General features: G+C 53.0%; 11 protein-coding genes across 18 annotated transcripts; 5 read left to right on the top strand and 6 right to left on the bottom strand.

Moving 5' to 3' along the window:
* Nucleotides 1–28: 28 nt before the first annotated feature.
* Nucleotides 29–1,687, bottom strand: PPTG_04180 (hypothetical protein; the record flags this gene model as incomplete). Its single annotated transcript, XM_008898034.1, has 9 exons — nt 29–103; nt 167–289; nt 388–542; nt 612–705; nt 778–838; nt 899–954; nt 1,020–1,219; nt 1,285–1,484; nt 1,548–1,687. The coding sequence occupies 9 exons, from the start codon at nt 1,685–1,687 to the stop codon at nt 29–31; spliced, it is 1,104 nt and encodes a 367-aa protein (XP_008896282.1).
* A 136-nt stretch (nt 1,688–1,823) lies between these two features.
* On the top strand, nt 1,824–3,772 carry PPTG_04179 (hypothetical protein). The gene has a single exon (XM_008898033.1). It carries the CDS (start codon nt 1,918–1,920, stop codon nt 3,349–3,351), a length of 1,434 nt encoding a protein of 477 aa, XP_008896281.1. The 5' UTR covers nt 1,824–1,917; the 3' UTR covers nt 3,352–3,772.
* PPTG_04178 (hypothetical protein) lies at nt 3,421–5,264 on the bottom strand. The gene has a single exon (XM_008898032.1). It carries the CDS (start codon nt 5,241–5,243, stop codon nt 3,696–3,698), a length of 1,548 nt encoding a protein of 515 aa, XP_008896280.1. The 5' UTR covers nt 5,244–5,264; the 3' UTR covers nt 3,421–3,695.
* A 238-nt stretch (nt 5,265–5,502) lies between these two features.
* Nucleotides 5,503–8,042, top strand: PPTG_04177 (STE/STE20/FRAY protein kinase). 3 transcript variants are annotated; one of them, XM_008898031.1, is made up of 5 exons: nt 5,503–6,069; nt 6,141–7,153; nt 7,217–7,296; nt 7,370–7,510; nt 7,583–8,042. In XM_008898031.1, exons 2-5 carry the CDS (start codon nt 6,428–6,430, stop codon nt 7,767–7,769), a joined length of 1,134 nt encoding a protein of 377 aa, XP_008896279.1. In that variant the 5' UTR covers nt 5,503–6,069; nt 6,141–6,427; the 3' UTR covers nt 7,770–8,042. The 3 variants fall into 3 exon arrangements, with proteins under 3 accessions (XP_008896279.1, XP_008896277.1, XP_008896278.1); XM_008898029.1 differs by having other exon boundaries at nt 5,503–7,153; XM_008898030.1 differs by having other exon boundaries at nt 5,503–7,153; nt 7,370–8,042.
* Nucleotides 7,549–11,739, bottom strand: PPTG_04176 (hypothetical protein). The gene is made up of 2 exons (XM_008898028.1): nt 11,337–11,739; nt 7,549–11,276 (listed from the first exon to the last, which is right to left on the bottom strand). Exons 1-2 carry the CDS (start codon nt 11,431–11,433, stop codon nt 8,113–8,115), a joined length of 3,261 nt encoding a protein of 1,086 aa, XP_008896276.1. The 5' UTR covers nt 11,434–11,739; the 3' UTR covers nt 7,549–8,112.
* A 311-nt stretch (nt 11,740–12,050) lies between these two features.
* PPTG_04175 lies at nt 12,051–14,239 on the top strand. Of its 2 annotated transcripts, XM_008898026.1 has the most exons (4): nt 12,051–12,767; nt 12,851–12,891; nt 12,960–13,657; nt 13,719–14,239. In XM_008898026.1, the coding sequence occupies exons 1-4, from the start codon at nt 12,649–12,651 to the stop codon at nt 14,163–14,165; spliced, it is 1,305 nt and encodes a 434-aa protein (XP_008896274.1). In that variant the 5' UTR covers nt 12,051–12,648; the 3' UTR covers nt 14,166–14,239. The 2 variants fall into 2 exon arrangements, with proteins under 2 accessions (XP_008896274.1, XP_008896275.1); XM_008898027.1 differs by lacking the exon at nt 12,051–12,767 and having other exon boundaries at nt 12,797–12,891.
* On the bottom strand, nt 14,061–16,740 carry PPTG_04174 (hypothetical protein). Its single transcript, XM_008898025.1, has 4 exons — nt 15,550–16,740; nt 15,257–15,486; nt 15,115–15,184; nt 14,061–15,040 (listed from the first exon to the last, which is right to left on the bottom strand). The coding sequence occupies exons 1-4, from the start codon at nt 16,675–16,677 to the stop codon at nt 14,219–14,221; spliced, it is 2,250 nt and encodes a 749-aa protein (XP_008896273.1). The 5' UTR covers nt 16,678–16,740; the 3' UTR covers nt 14,061–14,218.
* A 120-nt stretch (nt 16,741–16,860) lies between these two features.
* Nucleotides 16,861–18,097, top strand: PPTG_04173 (hypothetical protein). The gene has a single exon (XM_008898024.1). The coding sequence runs from the start codon at nt 16,888–16,890 to the stop codon at nt 17,968–17,970; it is 1,083 nt and encodes a 360-aa protein (XP_008896272.1). The 5' UTR covers nt 16,861–16,887; the 3' UTR covers nt 17,971–18,097.
* PPTG_04172 lies at nt 17,962–19,749 on the bottom strand. Of its 2 annotated transcripts, XM_008898023.1 has the most exons (5): nt 19,524–19,620; nt 19,036–19,460; nt 18,785–18,967; nt 18,054–18,716; nt 17,962–17,984 (listed from the first exon to the last, which is right to left on the bottom strand). In XM_008898023.1, exons 1-4 carry the CDS (start codon nt 19,618–19,620, stop codon nt 18,069–18,071), a joined length of 1,353 nt encoding a protein of 450 aa, XP_008896271.1. In that variant the 3' UTR covers nt 17,962–17,984; nt 18,054–18,068. The 2 variants fall into 2 exon arrangements, with proteins under 2 accessions (XP_008896271.1, XP_008896270.1); XM_008898022.1 differs by lacking the exon at nt 17,962–17,984 and having other exon boundaries at nt 17,987–18,716; nt 19,524–19,749.
* A 59-nt stretch (nt 19,750–19,808) lies between these two features.
* On the bottom strand, nt 19,809–22,527 carry PPTG_04171 (hypothetical protein). 4 transcript variants are annotated; one of them, XM_008898018.1, is made up of 7 exons: nt 21,989–22,527; nt 21,751–21,911; nt 21,615–21,687; nt 21,240–21,540; nt 20,929–21,172; nt 20,092–20,863; nt 19,809–20,022 (listed from the first exon to the last, which is right to left on the bottom strand). In XM_008898018.1, the coding sequence occupies exons 1-7, from the start codon at nt 22,394–22,396 to the stop codon at nt 19,870–19,872; spliced, it is 2,112 nt and encodes a 703-aa protein (XP_008896266.1). In that variant the 5' UTR covers nt 22,397–22,527; the 3' UTR covers nt 19,809–19,869. The 4 variants fall into 4 exon arrangements, with proteins under 4 accessions (XP_008896266.1, XP_008896267.1, XP_008896269.1 ...); XM_008898019.1 differs by having other exon boundaries at nt 21,751–22,527; XM_008898021.1 differs by having other exon boundaries at nt 19,809–20,863.
* On the top strand, nt 22,241–24,131 carry PPTG_04170 (hypothetical protein). Its single transcript, XM_008898017.1, has one exon. The coding sequence runs from the start codon at nt 23,002–23,004 to the stop codon at nt 23,956–23,958; it is 957 nt and encodes a 318-aa protein (XP_008896265.1). The 5' UTR covers nt 22,241–23,001; the 3' UTR covers nt 23,959–24,131.
* Nucleotides 24,132–24,631: the final 500 nt, after the last annotated feature.

Below are 24,631 nucleotides of genomic sequence, written 5' to 3'. Positions count from 1 at the left end.
AGCTGAGCCTCGTCGCGTAGGATAGAGTTCATGACAAGATAGGCGGGAAGATCTTCTGCTGCACCATCTCTTCCAGCACGCTGCGCACTTCCTTGGTCTCCAACTGCCACATGAGCAACATAAACGTCATTTTGACTTACATTACACCACTACAATTGCCACATACCGTCGGGTGTTCGTATCGGAAGCCCGTGGACTCGATCTTAGAGCCGTCCACATAGAGATGGTTGTGCTGTAGCAATTCCTTGTCGATGTAGGGCGTCAGGGGTGTATTGGTAATGCCATGTTCCTGAACGACAGCCCAAAGCAAAGCAAGAGCAAAGGCAGGCAGAATTGTTAGATCCACACGAAGTGACTTGGAATCCGGGTGTATGGGAAGAAAATTACCGCGCACAGATCGGCCCACGGCTGCATGTGCTTCTCGTTGGCATCGTCCACGACGTCAGCAAGACGAACGCGTGCCAGGTTAGACACCAGCTTGCCGATGAAGCCGGTCTTGATGTGGAAAATCTCCTCCAACACGGCGTTGATCTTGGCTTGGTCTGCAGAAGACGCGATGAGTTATTGTTGCTAGATATTCGCACATGCAGCATGCAGCATGCAGCACTTACTGGTGTCGTTCTTGTCCACTAAGTTGTAAACTTCGCCATCGTTCCCAGCACTAATCAGGTGCCACAGCGCTTGGCACACATCATACACATGAACCTGTACAACAAGTACGTTAACTGGTCTGGATTCAGGTCAAACGAGAGCGTGAGACTGCAGTGCCCATTGTACCGTGTTGACGCGCATCTCGGCGTCCCAAAGCAGCTTCATCTTCTCCTCCAACTTTACATATCTAGGCAAAACGGCATCAGCGAATAAGCTCAACGAACTTTCGCGTAGTTGTGGCACGTACGAGGCGGCGCAGACAATTCTAGGCATGAGTCCCGCCGAATCCGCCGACCCGTACACCTACACAGCATCAGTCGGGTCGATAAACCAACTGAAAGACGAGCAAGAGCAAATTTGTGACGTACCGTCGCCAGGCGGAGGAACACAACCTTCAGATCAGTCATACTGCGGATCTCCTCCTCCGCCTCTAGTTTGTACTTGGCTTGCAGAGTCCACGGCTGCAGCTCGGCGTCCTCCTTTGCCGACTGCTTGACCTGCGACTTGTACACGAAGGCGGTGGATACTTCAATGTAGCGCTTCACACCCACCTCCTGCGCCTTCTTGGCTGTTAAAGTGTCAGTTCAGCTCCATTCACGCGTTATAGCTATCGTACTAACAACAGACACGTACCGCACTTCACCGACAAGTCGCGGCATTTGGAGGCGTAGACGGTTTCTGAGAGTCCGCACTTAGTCTCGCCCGCTAGGTTGAATACGAAGTCGTAGGGACCGAACTCCGGGTTAAACGCGCGGTCCACATGAGCGTCACGAGTCAAATCCGCCTGCACGAATTTGACACGCTCGTCCGCGAATGCCTCTTTGTGCGGGGCGCTGCGTAGCGAAAGTCACAGTCAGGATCCGACTACAAAGAGGCGGGGGATACTTAAAATGCACCTGAAGTAAGAGATCTCAGGCATCGTCTTGTCAGCCACACGCACAGCCGATACCAGGTCACGGTCCACCAGATACTTGACGAAGTTGCGGCCGATCATGCCGGCGCCGCCCAGCACCAGCACCCGCGGCTTAGCGGCCATGATCGACGTGCTCAACAAATGCACAAAAGAAATACTGTGTCATGAACACAAATCGCGTTTACCACACTATATAAGTGGTCCACACATCTAATAATTAGTGTAGGAATTATTTCGTCCCGCGGGTCGACACATCCCGTGAACATCCATCCCGCACTCGTACGTGGAGCTACATCTGCGATCGCCTGGGCACTCTTGCTATCCTTCCGTTCCTCTCGATTCCTCTGTCCACCATGCGGAGCTTCTTGGCGTTGCTGGGCTTCGCGTTGACTGTGGCGACGCTTCTCTACATGGGGCAGGAGCCGGACCCTCCAGCTCGCGTGGCCGAGCTCATCAGCGGCATGCCTTCCAAGGACGGCTCACGTTGCGACGTAGCCAACCTCGACACGCTGCGCCATGCTGCCATCGTCTACACGTGGGTAAACGGCACCGAAACGTGCTACAACAAGCGCCGTGAGCGCGCGGGGCTACCTCGCGGTGGCTCGTCGAGGGACAAGGAGATGGGTGAGCTCAAATACTCACTGCGCTCGTTGCTCAAGTTCACGCCCTGGCTCGAAGGCCCTATCTACATCGTCACCCCAGGCCAGATCCCAGACTGGCTGGACGTGTCTAATCCGCGTGTACGGGTCGTGGACCAGGACGACCTGCTGCCCAAGGGCAAGGCCACTCTCCCGACCTTCGACACTAATGTCATCGAGCAGTATTTGCACAAGATCCCAGGGCTCACGGACATCTTCATCCACATGAACGACGACTATTTATTCATCAAGCCTGTGACCCCCGATCGGTTCTTCACGTGTGACGGTGGGCTGCGTCTCCTCACTGAGATCAACCACATCCGCCACGTTCCAAGCCAGAAGTCCAATGCGTGGCTGGCCAGTGTGCGCAACACAGTGATGCTCACGGACAAGACGTACGGTGGAGAGCACGTGTACAACTTCCTCAAACACGCTCCGTTCGTCTACAGTCGTCTGGCGTTTGAAGAGATCCACCAGAAGTTCGGCAAGGAGCTGGACGCCATGCTACCCCACCAGATGCGCCACCCGGACGACCTCAACATGCCGTTGTTACACCACATTTACATGCAGGAGGAAGGATCCAAGAAGCTCGGGATCCCAGTGGAGCTTAACCCACTCAACGAATGTGACGACTGGCTGCTAGTGCGTGTGAAGGACAACATCGAGGACTCTCTCAATGCACAGTTCAAGATGGCGCTGGAGAACAAGGGACCTGAGATCCTGTTGGCTCTTAACGACGAGTACACGAGTCCCAAGACAGCTGAGCTTGTTGGTCGCTTCTACTCTCAATTGCTGCCGGACCCTGCTTTCTTCGAACTGCCTGAAGGTCAGCACGTGAGTGTAGTGAGCAACTGGCACGGCCCAGACTGCGTTTACGACCCGAATGTGATCCCGCTGCCCGAGCCAAACTTCATGTCACTTCGAGTCGAGGATGAAGTAGCCACCGACTGGGCTCCTGCACCGTCAGTGACGCGATTCCGTTCTCCGAACGAACGTGCCTTTGCCGAGATGATGCCGTCATTTGGATGGACTTTAGCCTTGAACATTGGCTACGGCTTCGGTCTGGCCATTGCGGCCATTACCTCCGTCTACATTTTCCGGTTTACCAGCAAGGGCATGCCTGGGCTACACGCTACCAAGCAAACATAAGCGACGTGACGTCTGTAGCTAGAAACCTGTTCTGTAGCTGTAGATGAAGCACACTGGTAAATGAAATACATGTTCGCTCGCTTCATTGTCTGTGCCCAAAGGATTGCTATGTAGTTGCCACGTCATTGATAAGAGGACAACATCAAATAAACGAAAAAAGATATCGCAACGTCTATTCTGCACTGAACGCTGGCGAGTTGTGTGCACATTTGCCTCGTGCTGTAGATACACGTACTAAACCTACCAACCTCGTCTCCACAGGCTTCATGCTACCAGCCCGCAGCGTCGACGGTCTTGCCTCTGCCCGTAAAACATTCTGCACTTAATTCCCCCATCCAGCTCGTTTACACCTTATCATAGGCGCCGTTTGAGCCCATTGGTGCCTTATTGCGGCGCAATACCAGCAAGTAGAAGATGTACATGATAATGGCACCCAGACCGAAGCCCATTCCACGCAGAAGCGAGTTAGTAAATGCCACCCAACGCAGCTCACGGTACGCGATCACTTGGTACTTGGGCGCAGCTTCCACTCGTCTCGGGAACGGCGACAGGATCATCGGATCCACTTCGCAAGTGCCAGGCTTGCGTACAGTAAGCGCGTGGGGCTCCGAGTCAGGCTTACGCTCGAATGAGCTGGGCTCAGGCAGGAATTTGTTGAGGAACTCAAGCGCTGTGTCCGCCACACGCATGTCCGAGTACTCATCGTTAAGCGCAACGATACTGTATGGCGTAGAACCGTCCAGAATCTGTCCAAAAGTCTGCTTGAGCTTGTCGATGTTATTGTTCTGCATCAGAATCAGCTTGTACCCTGACATCTCCTCTTCAGGAGGCGAGTAGACAGGGATACCGAGCTCTTCGCTGCCTTGTGCCACCATGTAATAGTGATGCAGTAGCGGCATGTTCATATCAGGCTTGCCACGGAACTTGCTCTTGAGCGTCATGTACAGAGGACGGTCGAAGATCTGGTGGACGCGCTCGAATGCACGACGCGAGTAGACAAACGGAGCGTGCTTGATGAAGTGGCGATCAGCCTTGCCCCAACGCAGATCCATCTCCTGCTGAGTGTTGAGCACGGAGGCGATCCAAATTCCCTTCTTCGGGGTCGGCGGCGTGTGGGAGATGAGTCCATTCTCGTGCAGCAACCGGATGCCGCCGTCACACGTGAAGAACTCGTGGGGAGCGATGGGTTTGGTGAACAAATAATCGTCGTTGACTTGCATGTAAATGTCCGAGAGGCCGGGGATGAGGTACAGGAACTGCTCGATCACGTGCGTGTTGAAAGTGGGTAGGAACTGCTTGGCGTAGTCCGGGAACAGGTCGTCCTGGTTGATCACCTTAATACGTGGGTTGTTCATGTCGATCCAGTGTGGGATGTGGCCAGGAGACACGATGTAGATCTGGCCAGTGTGCCAAGGTACGTACTTCTCCAGCGAGCGGATGGAGAACATGAGCTCTCCGATCTCTCGGTCGCGCGAGCCTCCGACGGCGTGTTTGCCGCCAGCCTTTTCGCGGAGCTCGCGGTAGCAGGGCTGACTGCCGTTGACCCACGTGTAGACGATGGACATGCGGCGCAGCTGCTCAAAGTTCTTGATCTGGCACTGACCCGGCCACTGGTCCATGATGGCCTGTGTGTTGAAGCGCTTATCCTCCTCGTCCGACAGCTTGTCGTACGTGTAGGGAGTTGGCGTCTTAGTGAGCAGGTACATGACCAGTAGCAGCGCACCACATGCTGTCAGAAGCACATAACGAAGGTTGCGCTGGTGACTGAGCGCCATGCGCATGCGCACGCCGGCCGGAGTCTTCATCATCGCCTGTACACTGCTGTCTTGCTCGCGAGAACCGAAGTGCGGCGGTTTGGCTCGCGGGGGAGTTTGAGCGAAAGTACGTGGCATAAGCCACTCACTTGCACTCAGTATGTTGTTTTGTGTGGGTATTGTGTGAAGGGGTGGGGCTATTCCCAGTGTATCCCGGTCCCGCAAACTAGCGGGCCAAAGCTTCTTTTCCTTCCGTGGATGCAGCGATCCAGCAACAGAAACCAATGCAAGCGAGTAGTAGACTGCATTGTGCGAGCCTCCATAGTTACGAAAGCCCAGATCGGCGCGGAGGTATATGAGGACGAGTAGCAACCTCTCCCGGGTTCAGTGGCGGTAAGGAAGCCATGTGGCTGGCTCCTAACTTTTAGCGCTAATTCGTAGTTAAAACCCTTGACGAGCTGCTGTCAGTCGCAAGGGGACGATGGGCCAGAGACGTGCGAAGATGTTGCCGGAGCTCGTCACCCCAATGGAGACCACCTCGCTGTGTTGGACAGTGGCACCATGCCGCCGTCTCGGTCGTAGGATCTGCGAGTGGAAGGAAGTCCCGTAAAAATCGGTCGTGCAGACTGCTTATCGCCCGTGACGAAGAGCATTGACAATCTTGTCATTCCATGTTGTCTTTAGTCGATCTCCATGGCGACTTGCAAAACGCTTTGTCGAGAAGATACCCTGAGCACCGTCGGCAGTATCCACTTGCCTCGAAGACAATACTTTCAATATCTATTATAGCTAACCGACCAACATGTTCAGCACAGGTGGAAACATATTCACAGCAACTCCCAAGTGTCTTCCAACTCGCTTCGCTAGCTGAAAAATGCAGCCACCAACCCATCCTAAAAATCGATGCTCACAGCATCCATTTCAGTGCGCGCTCGCTAAAGCTGACAAGTACAACTTCAACACGGTAGTATAGCGTGATTCACGCCGTGAATGCATGCCGGCACGATGCTGATTCCTTGTGAAATTCATTCCAAGCCCAAGCCCAAAAGCTTCGCTGCAGGACTGGCGCCATTGCCGATCGCGAGGCAAAATTTCGCGCAACTTGTGTGTAGGGCTTAACGCACCTTAAATGTGTGGTCCACGCCATTATTCTGCCTCTCTGTGTGCGCCACATCGCTTGTTTGGTGGAGAAGACGGTCTCAGTATTGGCTCTAGCGCACCCGAACCCTCCAGGCTCCTGCCTCGAAACCTCCGCCGCCTTTGCCGCAGGGCACAGGAAAGTATCCACGTCCTTCATTTTCCTCTAAGTGAGAGCAAGACCCATGGCGGACGAGTGGCCCACCGTTGCGAGTGAGTACCAGATCATTGAGCAGATCGGCCAAGGTGCCTTTGCCAAAGTATGGAAGGCCTACTGCGCGCCCAAGAAGATCCACGTGGCCATCAAGATCATGGACCTCGAGAAGATCACGACGAGCTTCGAGGACATTCGTGCTGAGGTGCAGACGATGAAGATGACCAACCATCCGAATGTGCTCAAGTGCTACTGCAGCTTTGTGCACAAGGACCAGCTGTGGCTCGTCACGCAGCTCATGAACAAGGGCTCGTGTCTGCACGTTATGAATCTGCTAAAGAAGAAGGGACTTGGCGAAGGTCTCAAGGAGGAATTCGTGGTCGTCATTCTGCACGAGACGCTCAAGGGTCTGCAGTACTTCCACGAGAACGGCCAGATCCACCGAGACATTAAGGCCGGCAACATCCTGCTGGACAGCGAGGGCCACGTCGTCATCGCTGACTTTGGCGTCTCCGGTTGGATGATGGAGGGTGGGGACCGTCGGAAGAACCGACAGACTTTTGTGGGCACCCCGTGCTGGATGGCGCCCGAGGTCATGGAACAGGTGCGCGGCTACGACTACAAGGCCGACATCTGGTCGCTCGGTATCACGGCGCTCGAGCTCGCCAAGGGATATGCGCCCTATGCTCGTTTCCAGCCCATGAAGGTGCTGCTGCTCACGTTGCAGGAAGACCCGCCGTCCCTGCGCACATACGACGTATGTTAACACAGGAGGAGTACTATCCAAAGCCGATAACTAACGTCGTGTATCTGGCTACAGGATGATGGCAGTGGACACCAGTTTGGACGGCACTTTAAGGATGTGGTCAAGCTCTGTTTGCAGAAGGACCCATCCAAGCGGTGAGCTTAGAACTATTTGGTGTTTTTCGAGCTTGTACTTCTGATGACTAACGGGTTTTTGTGTACGGTGTAGCCCTGGCACCTCGGCGCTGCTCAAGCACAGCTTCTTCAAGAAGGCAGGAGACACTACCTACCTGGCGCGGAACCTGCTTAACAACATTGAAGACATCGGCGAGAGCTGCATGACAGCCGGTATTGCAGATGCGCTTCCTGGGTACGAAGAGAGTCATCGGAAATGGAAATGTATATAGTTAGCTAAGTGTATTGTGTGACTTTGATGCTGCAGCGCGGGGCCGCTTTACGCGAAAGGAACGAAGGGTCCGCCTGGATCGGAGGCTGAGGGCTCAAAATACGTTCCAGGTACGACTTGGGTCTTCGATGACGAGGAGGACGACGCTAGCAAGATGTCGATAGACGATTTCGCCAGCCAGTTTGATATGGTCACGGGTGGCGAGGAATTCCGTTCCAAGTAAACCTCAGCACCCGTCAAGCCTTCATGCAAGCCCGGACATACTCAACACGGCGTCCTCGACGAACCTCTCAGGGAGAAAGGCAAAGTCTCATTTAACAGACCATGGAGATGACGCCAACCGAGTGTCCATCGTAGCAGAAACATTAAATTCAGGTCTGTTTTGTTTTATCTTACGAAGAAGCTGTTGTTGCTTGAAATCTATCCACGATAAAATACCACATTGCCACGAAAAATGCTGAATGATAAATTACATAGACCTCAAAACCTAGATTAGAGTAAGCTTCCTGCTCGCTATCTGGACATCGTTTCCTTTTTCTGTATAATGACGTTCTTGGTACGCTTGATCATACAAGTCCACCCATGTCGTCGTACTGTGTAGCACCTGCTAAAGGTTTGCCTGTTGTTTCGCGCGTATATTCCCTTGACCAAAGAGCACAGTCACAGGCAGCACTAGCAATAGCAGCAGACGCCGGACGAATCGGATAGAGGAGACCAGCAAGTAACGCGAGCACAAACGCCGGCATCAAAGAGGCCATAGAAACCACGAACTTCGCGCCGCTGAAATAGAAGATGCGACCCCACACTTCGCCCTTGCCGTGATAACGGAACATACCCCCCTTCGGCTTTCCAGATGAGTCAGCATTCTCTTCCACTAGACGGTTCAGCACCATGCGCTGATCTCTGGAGATGCAGCTACCGTTAGCACGAGACAGTTCCATGTCCGACAAGGCGTCCAGTGCGCCGACGATACTCGAAGCAGCAGGCGGTACCACCAACAACCCGAGAAGAAGCAGAACGCCCACTGGAATGAAGAGCACAGACAGCGGAACGCAGGCAAAAGAGTACGCCAAGAGCTTTGGCAGACTGTACGCTTCCGTAGATGATGCAGGAATAGCAGCTCGAGCATGCGTATTAGGCTTGACCGGGATAGCTGTTGCCACTGGGGACTCTGCAGTCTGCAGCTTTTCACTCTTCTGCTTCGGCGAGACGTACGGACGGTAATCGGAGGTAGCAGCCTGCTGCAGATCATCGCTGTCACCGTCCACATCCTTCCAAACGTCCGTCTTGACTTTAGGAAGGTCCGACGAGCCTGCTTCACGGTCAAATAGCGAGTCCTTGGAGTCGGATCTAAAGTATCCATCAACATCCATAGGCGCGTTTTTGTCCTCCAGTAAGTTTTTCTTGGACGCCGACGAAATGCCCTCGCCAGTAATGTAACCAATCGACAGTTTGCTGCCACTGAGGCCACGACTACTTAGCCCATCTTCGCTAAACGATGTGCCTGACAACATCTCGTGCCGTCCCTTGTTCACCTTGACTCTCTTCTTCTCCGGTAGTTCGTCAGCATCCGCCAGCTTGTCATTGTCGTTTTGTCCCACACGTGTCTGCGGCCCCCCACTGCTATTAAACTCTTCAACCATCTTGTTGCGCTGTCGCAAAAGAGTGCGTGTGTTGCCAATCTGGAAATTCATCGACTCCGTGTGGCCCAAACGCTCGAAAATCGTCTTTTCGCGCGAGTAAAACACGTCGATTTCAAAGAAGTAGAGAAACTCTGCTGCTAGCGGGTCTCCTCCAGCATCGTCGGCTCCATGTGACGACACAGCTGGACTCGAACTCTGCACGTGGCGCCTCTTCTTGGGCAGATCGAACTCGAATTTCCAGACATCCGGGTGAAATGTCACGTCGAATTGTACACCGCCACCGTCAAGCGGAGCAAAACTGTCGATGACACCGACGGCGCTAACACCTTGAAGGGATTTCATCTCCGGAAGACTCAACAGCTGTTGCTCTGTCAGCGTCATGTTGCGAGAAAATGTACTGTTGCAACGCGCCAGCACTAATAGACCAGGCTGCACCACGGACGAACCTGCAGGTGCTGGAATGGACACATGAGCCTTCACAGGAGCACGACAGACACCCTTGCATCGGTGTTGAAGGTTCTCAATACGCACGCGGTAATAGTCTCCATGTTCCGGGCAGTACGGGAAACACTGGATATTCTTACGGTCATTGCGCCAGTATTTCTCGAGAAATCGGGTCTGAATATCGATGATCGCTGGTGCTGGCGATCCTGGAGGCATAATCATACCTGGATTCGCGGACACAGGGGTCGATAAGAAAGGGTCCATCATCTCAGTGTCTTCAAGCTTCACTTCGCTCATCACAATGCCACTGCGAGACGAGCTTCCAGTCATGGTATTGTCGGAATCGAAGTCCAGACTGTGAATTTTCTTGAATTGCGGGTTCTGCGTCACCACCGGAGGATTCTGCTGCATGAGAACAGGGTTCGACTGCATCTCTCGCTGCACGACAACTGCAGCGTCGTTCTCGGACAAAAAGTACTTCGTCAGTTCATCCAGCTCATCCACATCAAAGTCCAGCGAGTTGGTCGTCGTTGGTTCAATCTGGACTCTTCCCATGTTGTTCAAGTCGCTCATCTTTCCGCCGCTGCTGGTGCTCCCAGTAGCCGCAAAGCTGCCCATGCTGCCATTATCCATGCGTTCCTCTGCTGTATTTCCCTTCAGCAAGGAATGGGATGACGACGACCGGTTAATGTCCTTGATGATCTGGTCCAGATTGTCGTCCTGAGTGAACGAGTCCACAGCTGAACTGATGACAGCAATCGGCAAACTGTCCCGCTTTTGGTCCTGTTGTTGCTGTTGGTCAGCCAAAGCTGCGCCGTCAATTTCCGAGGACATTTTAGCCACATCATTAAAAGACTCGGCGAAAAACTGCTCCGTGTCCTCTGAAAAGCTGAATTTGAGTGACCCCACCGACAAATTGCTGGAGCGGAGGACATTTGTGTTTTCCTCCTCCGCAGGGTTCAGGTCCAAGCTGTGGCTGGAAGTTCCCATCATGTTCAACATCGAACTTGAAGATACGGTTGAAGGTCCTGCAGCGGGAGACGGGGCGGTGGGCGGTACCAGCGACGGCGTAACTGAGGTGGGGGTCGTGATCTGCTGTCTGTCAAAGATTTCCTTCTTGGGCGACAGCGTGATGGAGCCCGTGGGGGAGCTCATGGAGCATTCACATTCGCTCTGAAACTGTGGCAAGCCGAGCGGGTTCACGAACTTGCCGCATTTATCGCAGAAATTGGCGAATTTGGCGAATTTCTGGGGATAGTTGGCCTTCAGATACTCGTCGTAAGCGTGAGCAGCCTCCTCGGGGGTCTTGCACGTGTTCGTGATGCGTTTAGCGCTGTATTTAGCGCCCCATGAGGTCTTGCTCGTCTGTGTTACACCGCGATACTTGGAAGTTTTACCTTTGATGACCTTGCCTGCAAACTTCTGCTGTTGTTGAGGGGCTACTGACGTCAGGTCGCCTGTGCTGAGATCGCCCACGACGTCCACGAGCTCGCTGGTGTTGGCGGCGTGGAGGAACGACATGTCCTGGTAGTTCTGCTCATCGGACGGGGTCACTACCGAGTAATCTGATTCTTCGGACGTATATCCATTCGAATTGCTGAGCGGCGTGTCGCTCTGGGTCGGCTGCGGAGCCACAATAAAATCTGACGTTCCATCATTAAATTAGAGATGCAATACATAAAAATAGAGAGACCACCGCGCACCTTGCAGGAAATTGGCACCAGGCTCCTCCAGCTCGTCCAGGTGGGCATCCAGTGGATCGTACTCGTCGCAAGTGGGCAACGGCTGCGTCTGCATCATGGCTGGTGCCTATAAGTGTCGGTATCGGGTTCAGTGCTCTGTTGGTGTTGGTCGATGGCGCGTCGGACTGCTCTGCGTCTGCCGCGTGCGCTAGAGCTGCGGAGGTGCGTATCGGGGCCGCGCTACTGCAGCAGGCTGCTGTGGTAAGGCGAGATGGAACAACTACGGCGTCTTCTTCCTCACCTCTGAAAGCCGCAATAGACTGCGGAAGGGAAGCGCCAAAGGGTTTGGACAAGCTGAATCTCTCGGTGTCCTACGCCATCCGTCATCGGGGACAATGGCTGTAGGATTTGTTAATGCGAAAAATGTCGCATTATATTGTCAGATTTTGTGGCAGGAGGATGAATAGAGTGATCTCATTGGCGGAGACTCGCTCCCGTTTTTAGCAAAAATGCTGGAATGTGCGAACCTTGTGTGCCACATTGGAAAAGGGATCGGGCGGGAGTGCGAAATTATGGCTAGATGGATATTTTTTCTCGCTGCAGAGAATCCGGTGGCGGCGCGCGTCGTGTCCCGCACGATAGGCTACATGTATTACCGACAGCAGGCAGCGCCGAGGCACTACGCTCGACAGAAGAACTCCGCGAGTGTCCATGAGACCAGCCAGATATTCAGCACCCTGTTGCTTGGTTTGGTTGCTTGGTTCAACTTGACCACGAACGCGCCGCCTGCGTGGCAATGGACACGAATCCCTCTTCAAACAAGTTGGCACATCGACGGATGCAGCTTGTACTTGCCCTTAGACTGGAGAGTCTTTATCGCTTCTGCACGATGTTTACCACGCTGGTTGTCATCTGCTCTCTGTATCAGTGTAGTGCTCGATTTTAAATGGCGGCAAGCCAGTGTGACGCTTAAGCGATTTGGCATCTTTGGTGCTAGCAATACACGTACCAGGGCGCTTCGATCGCTGGAATCTGCATTGCAGTGCTGGACTTTTGCATAGATTTTCCTCAGCAAGTTTGCTGACATCCAGAGGTACAGTATAGCCCACTCGATAACTACGACCGTCAAATGCTCCCTGACTTGGCATTTGCAATGGTATTTAACACGACCGAAGCAGTGGGCAATGCTGCATTCGCAATGCTTTTAGTAACACCAGGCTGGTGTATTCAAGGAATGCATTGCCAATTCGTGTTTGGTATTGCAAAAATAGTCCTTTTGTGATTAGAGCATGCACAATCGTTCCCTGGTGATGCTCATCAATTTCAAGCCAAAATGACTGGGACGCACAAGCTGCACGTCGAAACACTACAGGACTTGCCGCCCCTCGATGGCAATGGCGATCCATCAAGCGTCTCAGTGCACGGTCGCTTCGTCCGCAAGCGCCACTTGTCGTACGTTGGCATCAATTGCACACTCGCATCGCTTCCATTGCTGCGTTCTCACTTTTTTTTTTCCTATGTTGCATCTGCTGCAGCAAAGGCCTCGTATTCGGCGATATCCAGTTGAGCGATGGAGGTGCGATTGCTGTACTTTATCTCTGTGTCAATAGCCATGCCAAAACTAACTCTACTTACGTCTAACAGAGCTATTGGAGGTCATGATACGCGCTCAAGAGGGCATCCTCGACTTCGCTGCCATTCGCCAGATCAACTGGGACGTGCACCTTGGCGACCTGGTCACAGCTTATGGGAAATTGCAGTGCAAACATCATGGACCTGGACATCCGGACGGTTGGCTGTTCGTGCTTCATTCGATCCAGGTAGACGAGCTCTGGAGTCTGCATCACGGGGGTACCGTGTTCAGCTACACTGACGCCACGGACTCGACAAGAGATGCACCATCAGTGAAGGGATCTTGGGTCTTACCGCCTTCGTCGAAAGCTGGAGCGGTCAATAAGTACACCAACATGGTGGTGCTCGACGGCTTCAACGCCTGCAAGTATTATTTCTCATCTTCGAGTGGCGCCAATTGCCTGCGTGGAGAACAATGCCACTTCTGGCATGGTCAGCCGGAAGATTTTAAGGAAAACCGAAGGCTTTGGATGGCGAAGCGGATCGAACAGCGCGCAAAGGCTGCGCACCTTGCTGGTGATAACGGTGATCCTCACTCCAAGATCGACAAGGCACAACGTAGCCGCATTTTCTGCGATTGGCTTGTGGAATCACTAGGCGAGGGTTGTCTGGCTGCTGGAACAGGCGTCGTCGATGTTGCTGGTGGCAAAGGTGATATCCCGATTCAGCTCTGGATTCAACGAGGCATCCCAACCACGCTCATCGACCCGGTACGTCGACTCCAATTGGTTGGCTTGTATAAGAGTCTGACCAGGTTTTTGTGATATGCAGAGGCCCATGAAGCTTGGCAAATACAATCGCAAGCTTGTTGCCAAAGCCGAATTCACAAAGGGCCGTAAAATGAGCCCTCAACTGCTCCGTTGTCTCGACGATGAAACATTGAAACTGCATACCGAGCTGTTCACGGACTGTTCCGTACTGGTTGGAATGCATCCGGATGAGGCCACGGAAGCTATCGTCGACGCTGCTCTGACATTAGGCAAACCGTTTGCTATCGTGCCTTGTTGTGTGATGAGCCGAGTGTTCCCAGATCGGCAATGTCAGGATGGCACACCTGTTGACACTTATGACACGTTCATACGGTATCTTTTAGAGAAGCACCCCTCAATTCAAAGGGAGTTCCTACCTTTTGCAGGTCGAAACCAGGTACTTTATCTTTTCGACTATAGCAAAGAACCAGACCAGAGCTCTGATGGAGTCCAGCCAGCCAGCACATAGCTATTCAAATACACACTCGGCTTGTCATATTTTACTTCAGCTTCTCACCTATATCACCTAAAATTCTTCTGCTGGTTCCGAATAGCTTTTCGTGCATCCAACGTTAGCGGGAGCAACCGAAGCACTCGATCGATTGGCCGGTTGCATACCATGCAGCCACATTTCATTCGGTGTTGGCGCTTCGCACAGGCATAGCAGCAGTACACGTGCAGGTATAACCCGTGGACGATACCGGCGTTGCGCGGGCTAGCGTCACATACCAAACACATCAGGTCGTCGATGTCCTTCTCGGGCACAGCCTTCTCATCCTTGACTTGTGGTTCTTCTTGCTTTTGTTCTTCATTACTTGTCAACTGGAGTTTCTGCTCCTTCGTGCTTTCCGAGCGAGGTGTTCGGCGTGGCGAGATTATCTCCAAGTCCTTTGCCTCTTCCTCATCATCCGTGGCTTGATCGTCGTCGTTGTCTACGACTGTTGCAGCGCGCTTTTCCTGCTCCGTCTTTTCCATCACTTCTTCTTCATCCTCAGTCTCCTCTTCTTCACTCTCGCCAACGAACGCATCCAGCGTACCACGTCGAGACTCTGAATTCCTATAGGATGCACGAGACGCAAGCGGGAGGAAATCACTTGTGACGTTGCGTCGTGTGATTCTCTTCCACTCGTTCGGCATGTAATGGGCGATCCGTTTCGAGTCCTCAGCAAATTTTTCCACCAGACCCACTAGTCTCTTGAACCGACCAAACTCCTTCTTAAAGAACTCCTCTCGATACTGCCCAGCAATCCGCCCACTGCTATCAGCACACTTCTTTCGCTTCGCATCAATGATGATGCACCAAAATTGCTTGGCATGCAGCATTTGCCAATACGCCAATGTCCGCTAAACACAGTAAGATAGCGCATCAGCTGCGTTCACTCTTCCAGGGAAGCCAAAAACAAATACAAGAATCTTACCGCATGACACACGCTTCCCATTTCAAAAGAAATTTGGACGGGAGCTGCTTCCTTCACTGCCTCCTTCAGACTACGACATCACACAACTGTTGTTAGCTTAAATATTCAACAGTAACTCAGCCGATAGCAAGAATTCACGTACTGGCCCATCCAGTTGTGACCATAAAGCTTCGTAGCATCACAAGCATATCCAGCCAGGTCAACGTGGTAAGTAGCCACATGCTGGCGACGGTTGCAGGCTTCGCAATCTTGTTCAGCGGAGACGTGACTTGAGCGGTACAACGATGCATGATTCAAAGCATCCACCATGTCATCTGGCCACGCCACACCGGAGCGTACAGTATCACGGCACGAACACAGTTTGCGTTCAATCTACAACCACCAAGTCAGAGGCACACCACGCTACATCTCATAACTCCGCAAAAATCCACTTACATGATTGACTGCTTTTTGGTATAGTTGGTACTTCGTCTTGGAACTCTTGCGACGCATCGTGGTTTCAAACTCTGGGTCAATGATACACTCCTCCAGATACTCCATATATATCGCAAACCACTCGCTAACTTCGCGCGAGCGTCCTGCATCCAGCATCGCCCTCAGCTCTTCAGGGTCATCCTCCGCCATCTCGTCACCCGACGACTCGACACTGATCACAGCCTCCTCGTCATCATTCATGTACTCGATCTCATCATCGCCACAGATAAAATCGTCCACGTCATCGCCAGCATCAGCGTAGACTTTCTCTCGGTTGTCCCGGTCTCCAACTCTAGGAACTGAGCGTCGTCTCTTCTTCGGTGGCGGAGAATGCTCTTCCGGCTCGGATTCTTTGTATTCATCATCGTCATCATCACCGCCTCCATTATAATGCGGCCCCAAGCTCTGTAAACTGTCGAGACAATTGTCCAGCACCGGATAGTCCAGTTTGCGTACACTAGCATGCTGCTTCTCCTTCTCCTGGCGCTTGTGTTCAATCCTGGAGCTCCGTCTCGATGCAGAAGACCCTTCAACTTCTATTTCCACCTCTTGTTCGCCATCTGAGTTTTCTTTTGGCTCGTTCTGATCCTTCTCCATTTCCTCATCGCTGTCCTGAATCGCAGGACGGCGGTTCTTGCGCCCGCTGCTGCCTACGGAAGTAGCAGACGGGGGCTGGATAATGCGGACGTCATCATCTTCCGATTCTCCCTCGTCTTCTGCGTTTTCTTGGCCTCCTTCTTGCTGTTGACGGCGTCCACGCTCTCCACGAGCAACGGCAGCCGTAATCGAGAGCTGCTGCATGTTGCGACGTGAGCGACGCGTCGGCGTCGGTGTGCGCAGCGTCATTGGCTGCGAGGATACACCATTTTCACTCAGTAGAAGCTGCTGTTGACGTCGTGGAGCGGAAGAACTGGACGAGACCTGGTTCTCTGTCTTCTCTTTTTGCTCGGCTTCGTCTCCTTCATCCTCGTCGTGGTCCACCATGATGTTGGAGCGGCGGCGCCGCTTGCGTGACTCGGGCGTGATGATGGTCACCTCCTCGTCGTCATCTGTCGAGTCGCCGTCGATCACCACTTCCTCGCGCTCCATCCTTGTCTTAATTCGCCGAGACAATTTGTTAAACAATTCCTCGTATTTTTGGCGGGAAATGCGTGAAAACACTATTCGAATATTTTGTCCTTTATTGTCATTTTATAAGAACAATTTTTTGCAGAAAATAAATTCGGCTGAAATTGACAGATAAAAATTTAAATTACAAACAAAGTCGAATATTCTCATTATCCTCCAATATTCAAGCAAATGGCGGGCAAGCGGAAGCTCAGTAGTGAGGAAGATGCGGCTGCGTCGATGGCGCTGACGCCCGCGGGGCAGACGCAGCTGGCCAAGCGCTCGCGCGTGACGGAGATTGTGGCGGTGGATCCGGCGGTGGTGGCGTCGAAGCGCGTGGGGGACCGGACGTCGGGTCTTATGGCACCCACGATGCTGCTCTCGGGTCATAGTGCGGCCGTGTATTCGCTCAAATTCAGTCCGTCAGGGCAGCACGTGGCATCGTGCTCATTTGATCGCAGCATTTTGCTCTGGGACGTGTATGGCGAGTGCCGCAATTATAACGTATTCAACGGCCACAAGAACGCGGTGCTGGAAGTGCAGTGGACGTACGACAGTGCACAGGTGGTGTCCGCCTCGGCCGACAAGACTGTCGGGCTCTGGGATGCCGAGAGCGGCAGTCGCATTAAGAAGTTCGCAGGCCATTCGTCCATAGTCAACAGCTGCTGCCCTGTGACCAGCGGCCCCACGCTCATCGTAAGTGGCAGCGACGACTGCACCACCAAGATCTGGGACGTTCGCTCTAAGCGCGCTGTCAAGTCGTTCGAGAACAAATTCCAGGTCACAGCTGTGTGTTTCTCCGGCGACAATTCCCAAGTCATTACTGGAGGACTGGACGGAGACATCAAGATGTGGGATCTCCGCAAGGACGAGGTGAGTACAGTGCTACAAGGCCACGCGGACATTGTGACGGGTGTGAGTCTCAGTCCGGACGGCAGCTACTTGTTGTCCAATGCTATGGACTCGACTGTGAGGAAGTGGGATGTTCGGCCGTTCGTCAAGGGGGAGCGACTCAAGACTACGTTCATGGGAGCCAAGCACAGCTTCGATCGTACGCTTATTCGCTGTGGCTGGTCGTCCGACATGCGCTTTGTAGCGAGCGGATCGGCAGATCGCTACGTGTACATTTGGGACGCCGAGACGGGCAACCTACGCTACCACTTGCCAGGACACACAGGCAGCGTGAACGAAGCCACTTTCCACCCCACAGAACCCATTGTAGGCTCGTGCAGCAGTGACAAGACCATTTACCTAGGAGAACTGGCGGAGATGTAGAAACTGACAGAAAACTACAACAGGTAAAGCGATTTACAATCATCCATATTCTACTTAGAATGGTGCACAAAAGTTTTAAGTACCTAATGTCGGTCGGTTTAGAGCTCGACTGCGGGGGTTTGTTGACCAGCGAAACTCTCCCAGATAAGAGGGTAGCCATTATCTTCAAGGCGCTTCTTGAGCTCAAGAGCGTGTTCACTGGACTGCGTCTCGACGACACACTTCACTGCAACGTGAGAGATACTGGCGTGCACCCAGGCACGTTCGTGGTAAATATCCTTGACACTAACACCGAAGTCGCGCAGGAAACAGGTGAGCTGGGCGATACCACCGGGGCGGTCGCTCACGGTGGCCACGAAGCGCACTAGACGTCCATCAGCAGCCAGGCCACGGTCAATGACACGGCCAAGTACAGGGGTATCGATGTTACCGCCAGTCAGAGGCAGCACGACGCGCTTGCCCTTGAGCTCCGGCAACTTGTCGTCGATCAGAGCAGCCAGCGAGGAAGCACCTCCGCCTTCCACAACGACCTTCTCCATTTCAACCAGACGCAACACACTTAGGGCAATCGAACGCTCCGAGACAGTCACCACCTTGTCGACGTATTTGCGGGCGATCTCGAACGCATTCGCACCAACACACGGAACAGCGAGACCATCGGCAAGAGTTGGCTGTGTCGGCATGTTCACGGGCCTGCCAGCCTCCAGCGCCGCCGAATAACTCGAGCAATACTCAGGTTCCACGCCCTGCAATTCAGTCAAGACACTCGTTAGAATAACTCTCACAAACACTGGAAATTGCTAATATAACGTACGATCACTTGGACGTTCGGAGCAAGAGTCTTGACAGCGAGCGCGATACCAGCGATCAAACCACCACCGCCCACAGGGACCACAATGGCATCAACGTCCGGCACTTGGTTCAAAATCTCAATTCCCATAGTTCCAGCACCGGCAATAATCTCGGGACGGTCGAATCCGTTGATGTACACCATGTTCTACAATAAAACACCAACTTGTCAGCCTCCATTTCCAGAAAAATTAACAAAAACCACGTTATTCGTACCTCGTCGCGCACAAAGTCCTCGGCCTTGTCACGAGCCTCCAAAATATGTTCACCATGCAGCACAACGCGAGCTCCGAGTTCACGACAGCGAGCAATTTTGGTGAGCGGAGCAACCCTGGGCATAACACACGTCACCGGAATTCCCAGTAGCTGGCCGTGGTAGGCCAATGCCTGCGCGTGGTTGCCAGCAGAGGCGGCTACCACACCGTTCTTCTTCTCCTCGTCCGACAACTGCAGCAAAGCGTTGCGGGCGCCACGTTCTTTGAAGCTTCCGGTCATTTGTCGGTGGTCCTTCTTGAGGTACAAGTCGATCCCCATACGCTGCGACAGTAGCGGCGAGTACTCGCACTGGGTCTCCTGGATGCCATCGCGAATGCGGTAGGAGGCGGTGCTAATGTCCTCGAAGTATACGGGCTCAGGCAGAACTGGTAGAAGGACGTTGTTAGTTCAATGTGGCAATGACAATGTAGCCATGTTTAGCGAAATACCATCAGGGACGTCAGAGAACGCGCGGGACACCAATGACAGCGACGAGCGAGCACGAGAAGTGGTGGAACGGCGAAAGAGCAGCTTCGTCAGCGACATGGCGAATGCAAGAGTGAGCAGCAACCTCAACGGCGACCACTGGTCCGAGACGGAGGCGTCACCAGCGCGCGTCACATGGAGTCTAATCACCCAGCCATAATCGGCATCCTATCATGCATCAGATCGTTGAAGAAGCCGGAGCCAATTTATCAGAGATTGTAGCCATCTGACGTTGGTTGCAGTGCAACTTGCATTTGTAACATTTCAAGTGCTTTTATCCGATTTTATTAATTTCGTTGTTTTCCTTACTCACAGATACTTCTTCACGTGTGCTGCTAGCGCGTGCTCTTCCTCCGAGTCGCCCAGCGCTACGCCCTCACCGCCAAAGTCCGACGGGATGTTCTCTAGGTCGATCAGCGTCTCCAGTTCTTTCAGAATCGCGCTACCCTTCAGCATGTGGACCTGCATACAGCAAAACACGCATCAAATTACGACACCCTCCTCAAATGCAAGTATGGCTTAGTGACGTACCTTTTCGCGGGTGACGGGGTCAATCATGGGCTTCACCATGCGCCAGATCATGTTGAACCAGCCGGGAATGTTGATGATGAAAATGTGGGCACTGCGTTCGGGATAGTGTGCACCAGTAAACGCGGAGGCACGCTTGATGAAGTCCAGTACTTCTCCACCAAGGTCGTACATGCCGATACCCGTAACATCCAGCACTGTGATCGATCGACCGGAGTCGTTAGGCTCCACAACCCTCCAAAGATATTCCGTGATGTACATGTAGTGACGTAGTAGGTCATCAATCGAGAGGCCCTCACGCTTCAGGGCTGGGAGGTCGATTTTACCCGGTCGCTCGTAGTACACGGGAAGTCCGTCACGAGTCCTGCCGTGGAAATATTGCGGATAATACTTCTTGATGGTCTCGAAGTTCGGGTGTGGTGTCACCAAGATATTGTCGATATTGTTGTCCTTGCGCCATTCCAGTGTAGCCAAGTATCTAGCACGACCTTTTTCTTCGTCTCCCTTTTCTCCTGCAATGAATCGTGGCGAGAATGCGATCGGGCCGCCACTGATCGCGTTTGTTTCCGATTCGGTAATACCGTCGATGTCTGATACTGGAGACGCCGTCTCGGACAGTGCTGGTTCCTTGTCTTGATCTGCTTCAATCACCTCGATCCTGTCGACTGTCAAATGGAACAGGAGCTCATTACCCACAGCAGCCACAGCTTTTCTAGATCCTCCAATCGGGGATAGTACGGGACTCAATCGCTTGTGGCTTTGAGATTCTGATAGACTTGAAAATCAAATCAGCAACGTCAGTTCTGTGTTAGCTGCGGAATCAACAATAATGGAGCTTACCAGACAACAAACTGGGTGATCTGTGACACGGAGAGAATCAAACCGAGTACGATTGTGATCTTCATCAAGCCAACGAAAGGAGTCGCGCAGTAGAACGAGACCAGACAACTTATCAGGAAAAGGCCACCAAGTGTGCCGGGAAACGCCACTGTGAATGTTGAAGGCAACGACGACATCACTGGTTGGGGACCGGAGTCTCGTCGGGATATTTGCATAAGTGGAGCCCGTACGCATCGGAAAGAAACTGTAACCAAAGCAAAACGCTAGTGAATATCCACATAATATACAGTACAATGCCATAAGTAGTGTACCGAAAATTTTGGACATCGATACGATGTGTGGTCGCAGCGGTTGACTGCGAGCCGGTGTTGTCAGCTCAATCTGCTTGGCAGTCGTCAGTAGACTGTTGGTATCGCCTCCCAATAAGCGCTGCGGGATGTGGAGTTCTTCGCCATCACTTAGTACTAAAACGCAGGTGTCCTTCTGCTCGAATGAACCCAACAGGAGCTCCGTGTTCAGCTCCACATTGCGCTTGACTAACCTCTCTGTTGCGGTAGACCCACTTAGAGGACCAGACACCATACTAACGACGAGGACTGTAGGAATCGGACGCTGTAGGCAATACAGACCGTCAGATACGCGGTTTTTTTTTCTCGTACTTATTCGTCGTAAATAAGAACTCTTACCGTCACAGTCGGTGCTGCTGCTACCTCTGTTGGTGATTCTGTCGTTGCTGCAGCCTCAATTTCTTCAAAGTTGCTACATTCGTCGCGAAAATATGAGTTTTTAACCGTCAACCTCAATGTTTTAGCTTCAACCTACCCGGACGCGGCCGAAATGAAGGTCTGCATGGTCTCCACCGTCCATCGCGGTGCGAACTTGACACTTTTACCAGTATGCACCGCGTTATTAATAATACTGACCCAGCTGCTTGCATATTCAAACGAATCGGCGCGCAGGAACAGCAGCAACGTCTTCCGTTTCTGCTCAAAATGATGGGAAACACCACAGAACCTCAGAAATTGACTCTCAACCTCATCAATTCCACTACGCATCATACCGACAGCACTCCAACAAAGAACGACGAATGACCGGGCTCCACAGCCCCCGCTGGGGCGTCCTCGGGCATGACAACCTTGGCATAGCCAATATCTGAGAGCAGCACCTGGCCGCGCTCCTTGCCGAAGAGCTCTGACTCCTCCACCTTTCGGTAATAATGCAGACTGCGCGTGGACAGGATGAAGAGCCGCTTGGCCCAGCCGCCACGCACGGCGCCGTCACGGCGCTTGTCTAGCAACCCCGAGGCCAAAATGCCCAAGTGCGTACCAGGGAACAGACCGGGCAGTGACACAGTGCGGAATCCCTGTAGCGACTGCGTGGAGAAGGCGCCTGAAGTCGAGCTCATACGGCTCAGACGCGGCGACACGCTGCCGCCCGAGGACGTGGTGGACGTCGGTGCCGACGACATGAACAGAGGGACGGAACGAATTAGAGAGATCCAGCGCCGCGCTGTAATGCACGTGCTGCAATGGCAATTGCACGATAAGGTAGTCCGTTTTTGTGTCGAAACGTTACGACTGTGGATTGGCTGAAAAGGGGAGAAGTGGATGAAGTGGGAGTGGATGAAAATCTGATTGAAGATTTGGGTGCACCACACTTGAAGATGTGCGCTACAAAGGATAAGGAAATTACGCGACAGCTGGGTAGAGTCCAACGGGAGGATACTCGCCCCCCATCGTTGGCGCATGCATTCCTGCGCGGCAACCAGTATCCACTAAATGCACATGTATGTCATTGGTCACGCTGTGTGTCATCGCAAAGGCAAGTGACTGAAGGTTCATGACGTGTATCCGTCCTGTACAACCGCCGGTTGGTTCTCGAAGTATGACAGCAGGTTGCTGTTGGTACAATGTACCATCGATCGGTCCGCCCTTCTCCCAATCCCGCCTTCTGATTGGCTGAGCCTCGTCCACAAACAGACGTCGGAGAACAATTTCTTTCCTCGATTTTTCATTTTCGGATCGGCAGAGTAAAGAGCAAGAGAACTCATAACCGCTTCAACCCAGGACAATAATGGACGCTAAGCAGACTGCACTCAAGATCAACTACAAGGGCGAGCTGCACCGCCTGCGTGTGGACCTTGCCACGTTCTCGCTGGAGGCGCTGACCGCGTTGTTCGCCGAGACGTTCAACTTGACCCCCGGCAGCTTCGTGGTGCAATACACGGACGCCGAGGGCGACTGCCTCAATGTGACGTCACAGGCCGAGTACGAGGAGGCCTGCCGTGTGTTCCTGAGCAGCACGGAGGGCTCCAAGTCGCTTCGCTTTGAGTCTGTGAGCCGCACGGCCGTGGCTTTCCAGGAGAACGTTGCTGACCCGATTCTCAAGGCCATTGAGAAGCTCGTGGAGACGCTGAACGTGGCCATGGAGAAGGTCAAGCACGAGCAGTGGGCCGAGAAGGCGCAACAGACAGCGCAGACTAGCCTCAACCACACCAACGAGGCGCTTAAGACCGCGGCTCATGATGCTCGCGAGTCATTCATTGCTGCGCGTCAGAGCATCCAGGAGATCCCGTTTGACCAGCTCGTTAAGGAGACCACCGAGGGCATTAAGTGCGCCGCTGAGGGCATCAGCGAGTTCGCTAAGGAGGTGGTCGGTGAGATCAAGAACATGAAGATGCCGCCTACCCACACGGAGGTCGCTCCTGCTCCGGAGGTGCAGCAGCAGACTGAGGCCGAGGCTGTTGAAACTGCCGAGCCTGCTGAGGTCCCTGTGGTCGCTACTAGCGACAGCGAATGGGAGCAGGTGGCGGAGCAGGAACAGACCCCTGCCCCTGTGGAGGAGACTCCTGTTGTGGTCGAAACCCCCGCTGCCCCCGTCGTGACGGAGGAGGAGCTCAAGTGGGCGGCCGAGCTGTCGATGGTGCGCGACATCTTCCCGGGCGTGGAGACGGCTGTTGTCATTGACCGTCTGGAGCAGTGCAACGGCAACGTGCAGGTGGTGCTGAACTCTCTGATGGAGGAGATGTAAGCTGAAGACAAAAGATGCGACTCTTTCGATGCAAGAAAGATGGTTATGCTTGAAGATCTCGTGCAACTTTTGAGTGCGAAAGCGATGAGAACGTGGAGGTAAGATGGATAGGACTATCCCACCCGAAGAACTCGACGTGACTTTAATCGCGAATATATTTACATTTCCAGAAATTTTGTGGTTTGATATTTGAGTGACTTAGGTAGTTAAGTAGTTAGAGATCTCAAGTATGAGACGAACTCTTTGCAAAAAAAAAACCTCCAGAAGCGACGTGGTCTTTTGACTGCGGGCCTGAAAGGGAGGGTGTTCGCTGAGGCGGCGGACGAGAACCTCTATGTTCGATTGATCGTTAACATGAACGAGATAAAGAAACTAATTCAGTTTCTCCAAACTGGTTCTATATCTGGCCAAGGATGGCTGCGTGGGTCGGATGAATTGGTGGCAGATCTGCGTTGTGGAGAAATCCCTGCTCGTGTTGAAGCCATGACGTAAGGCACTAGAATTCCTGCTTATCGACTGACAAATGTTGCTTTCGAGGAAAGTCCGCCCGGAGGATGTATTCAAAATTGGGGCTGGTTAAATGGAGAAATGGAGCTCGACGATGTGGACAGAACACTCATGTGATACAAGTCTGCAATACTTTTAACTTGAATAGGAAGACAAGACACAATTC

Source organism: Phytophthora parasitica, assembly GCF_000247585.1.
Source record: "Phytophthora parasitica INRA-310 unplaced genomic scaffold supercont2.6, whole genome shotgun sequence".
In the NCBI taxonomy this organism is placed as follows: Eukaryota; Oomycota; class Peronosporomycetes; order Peronosporales; family Peronosporaceae; genus Phytophthora; species Phytophthora nicotianae.
This window is presented reverse-complemented; position numbering and strand designations above follow the sequence as displayed.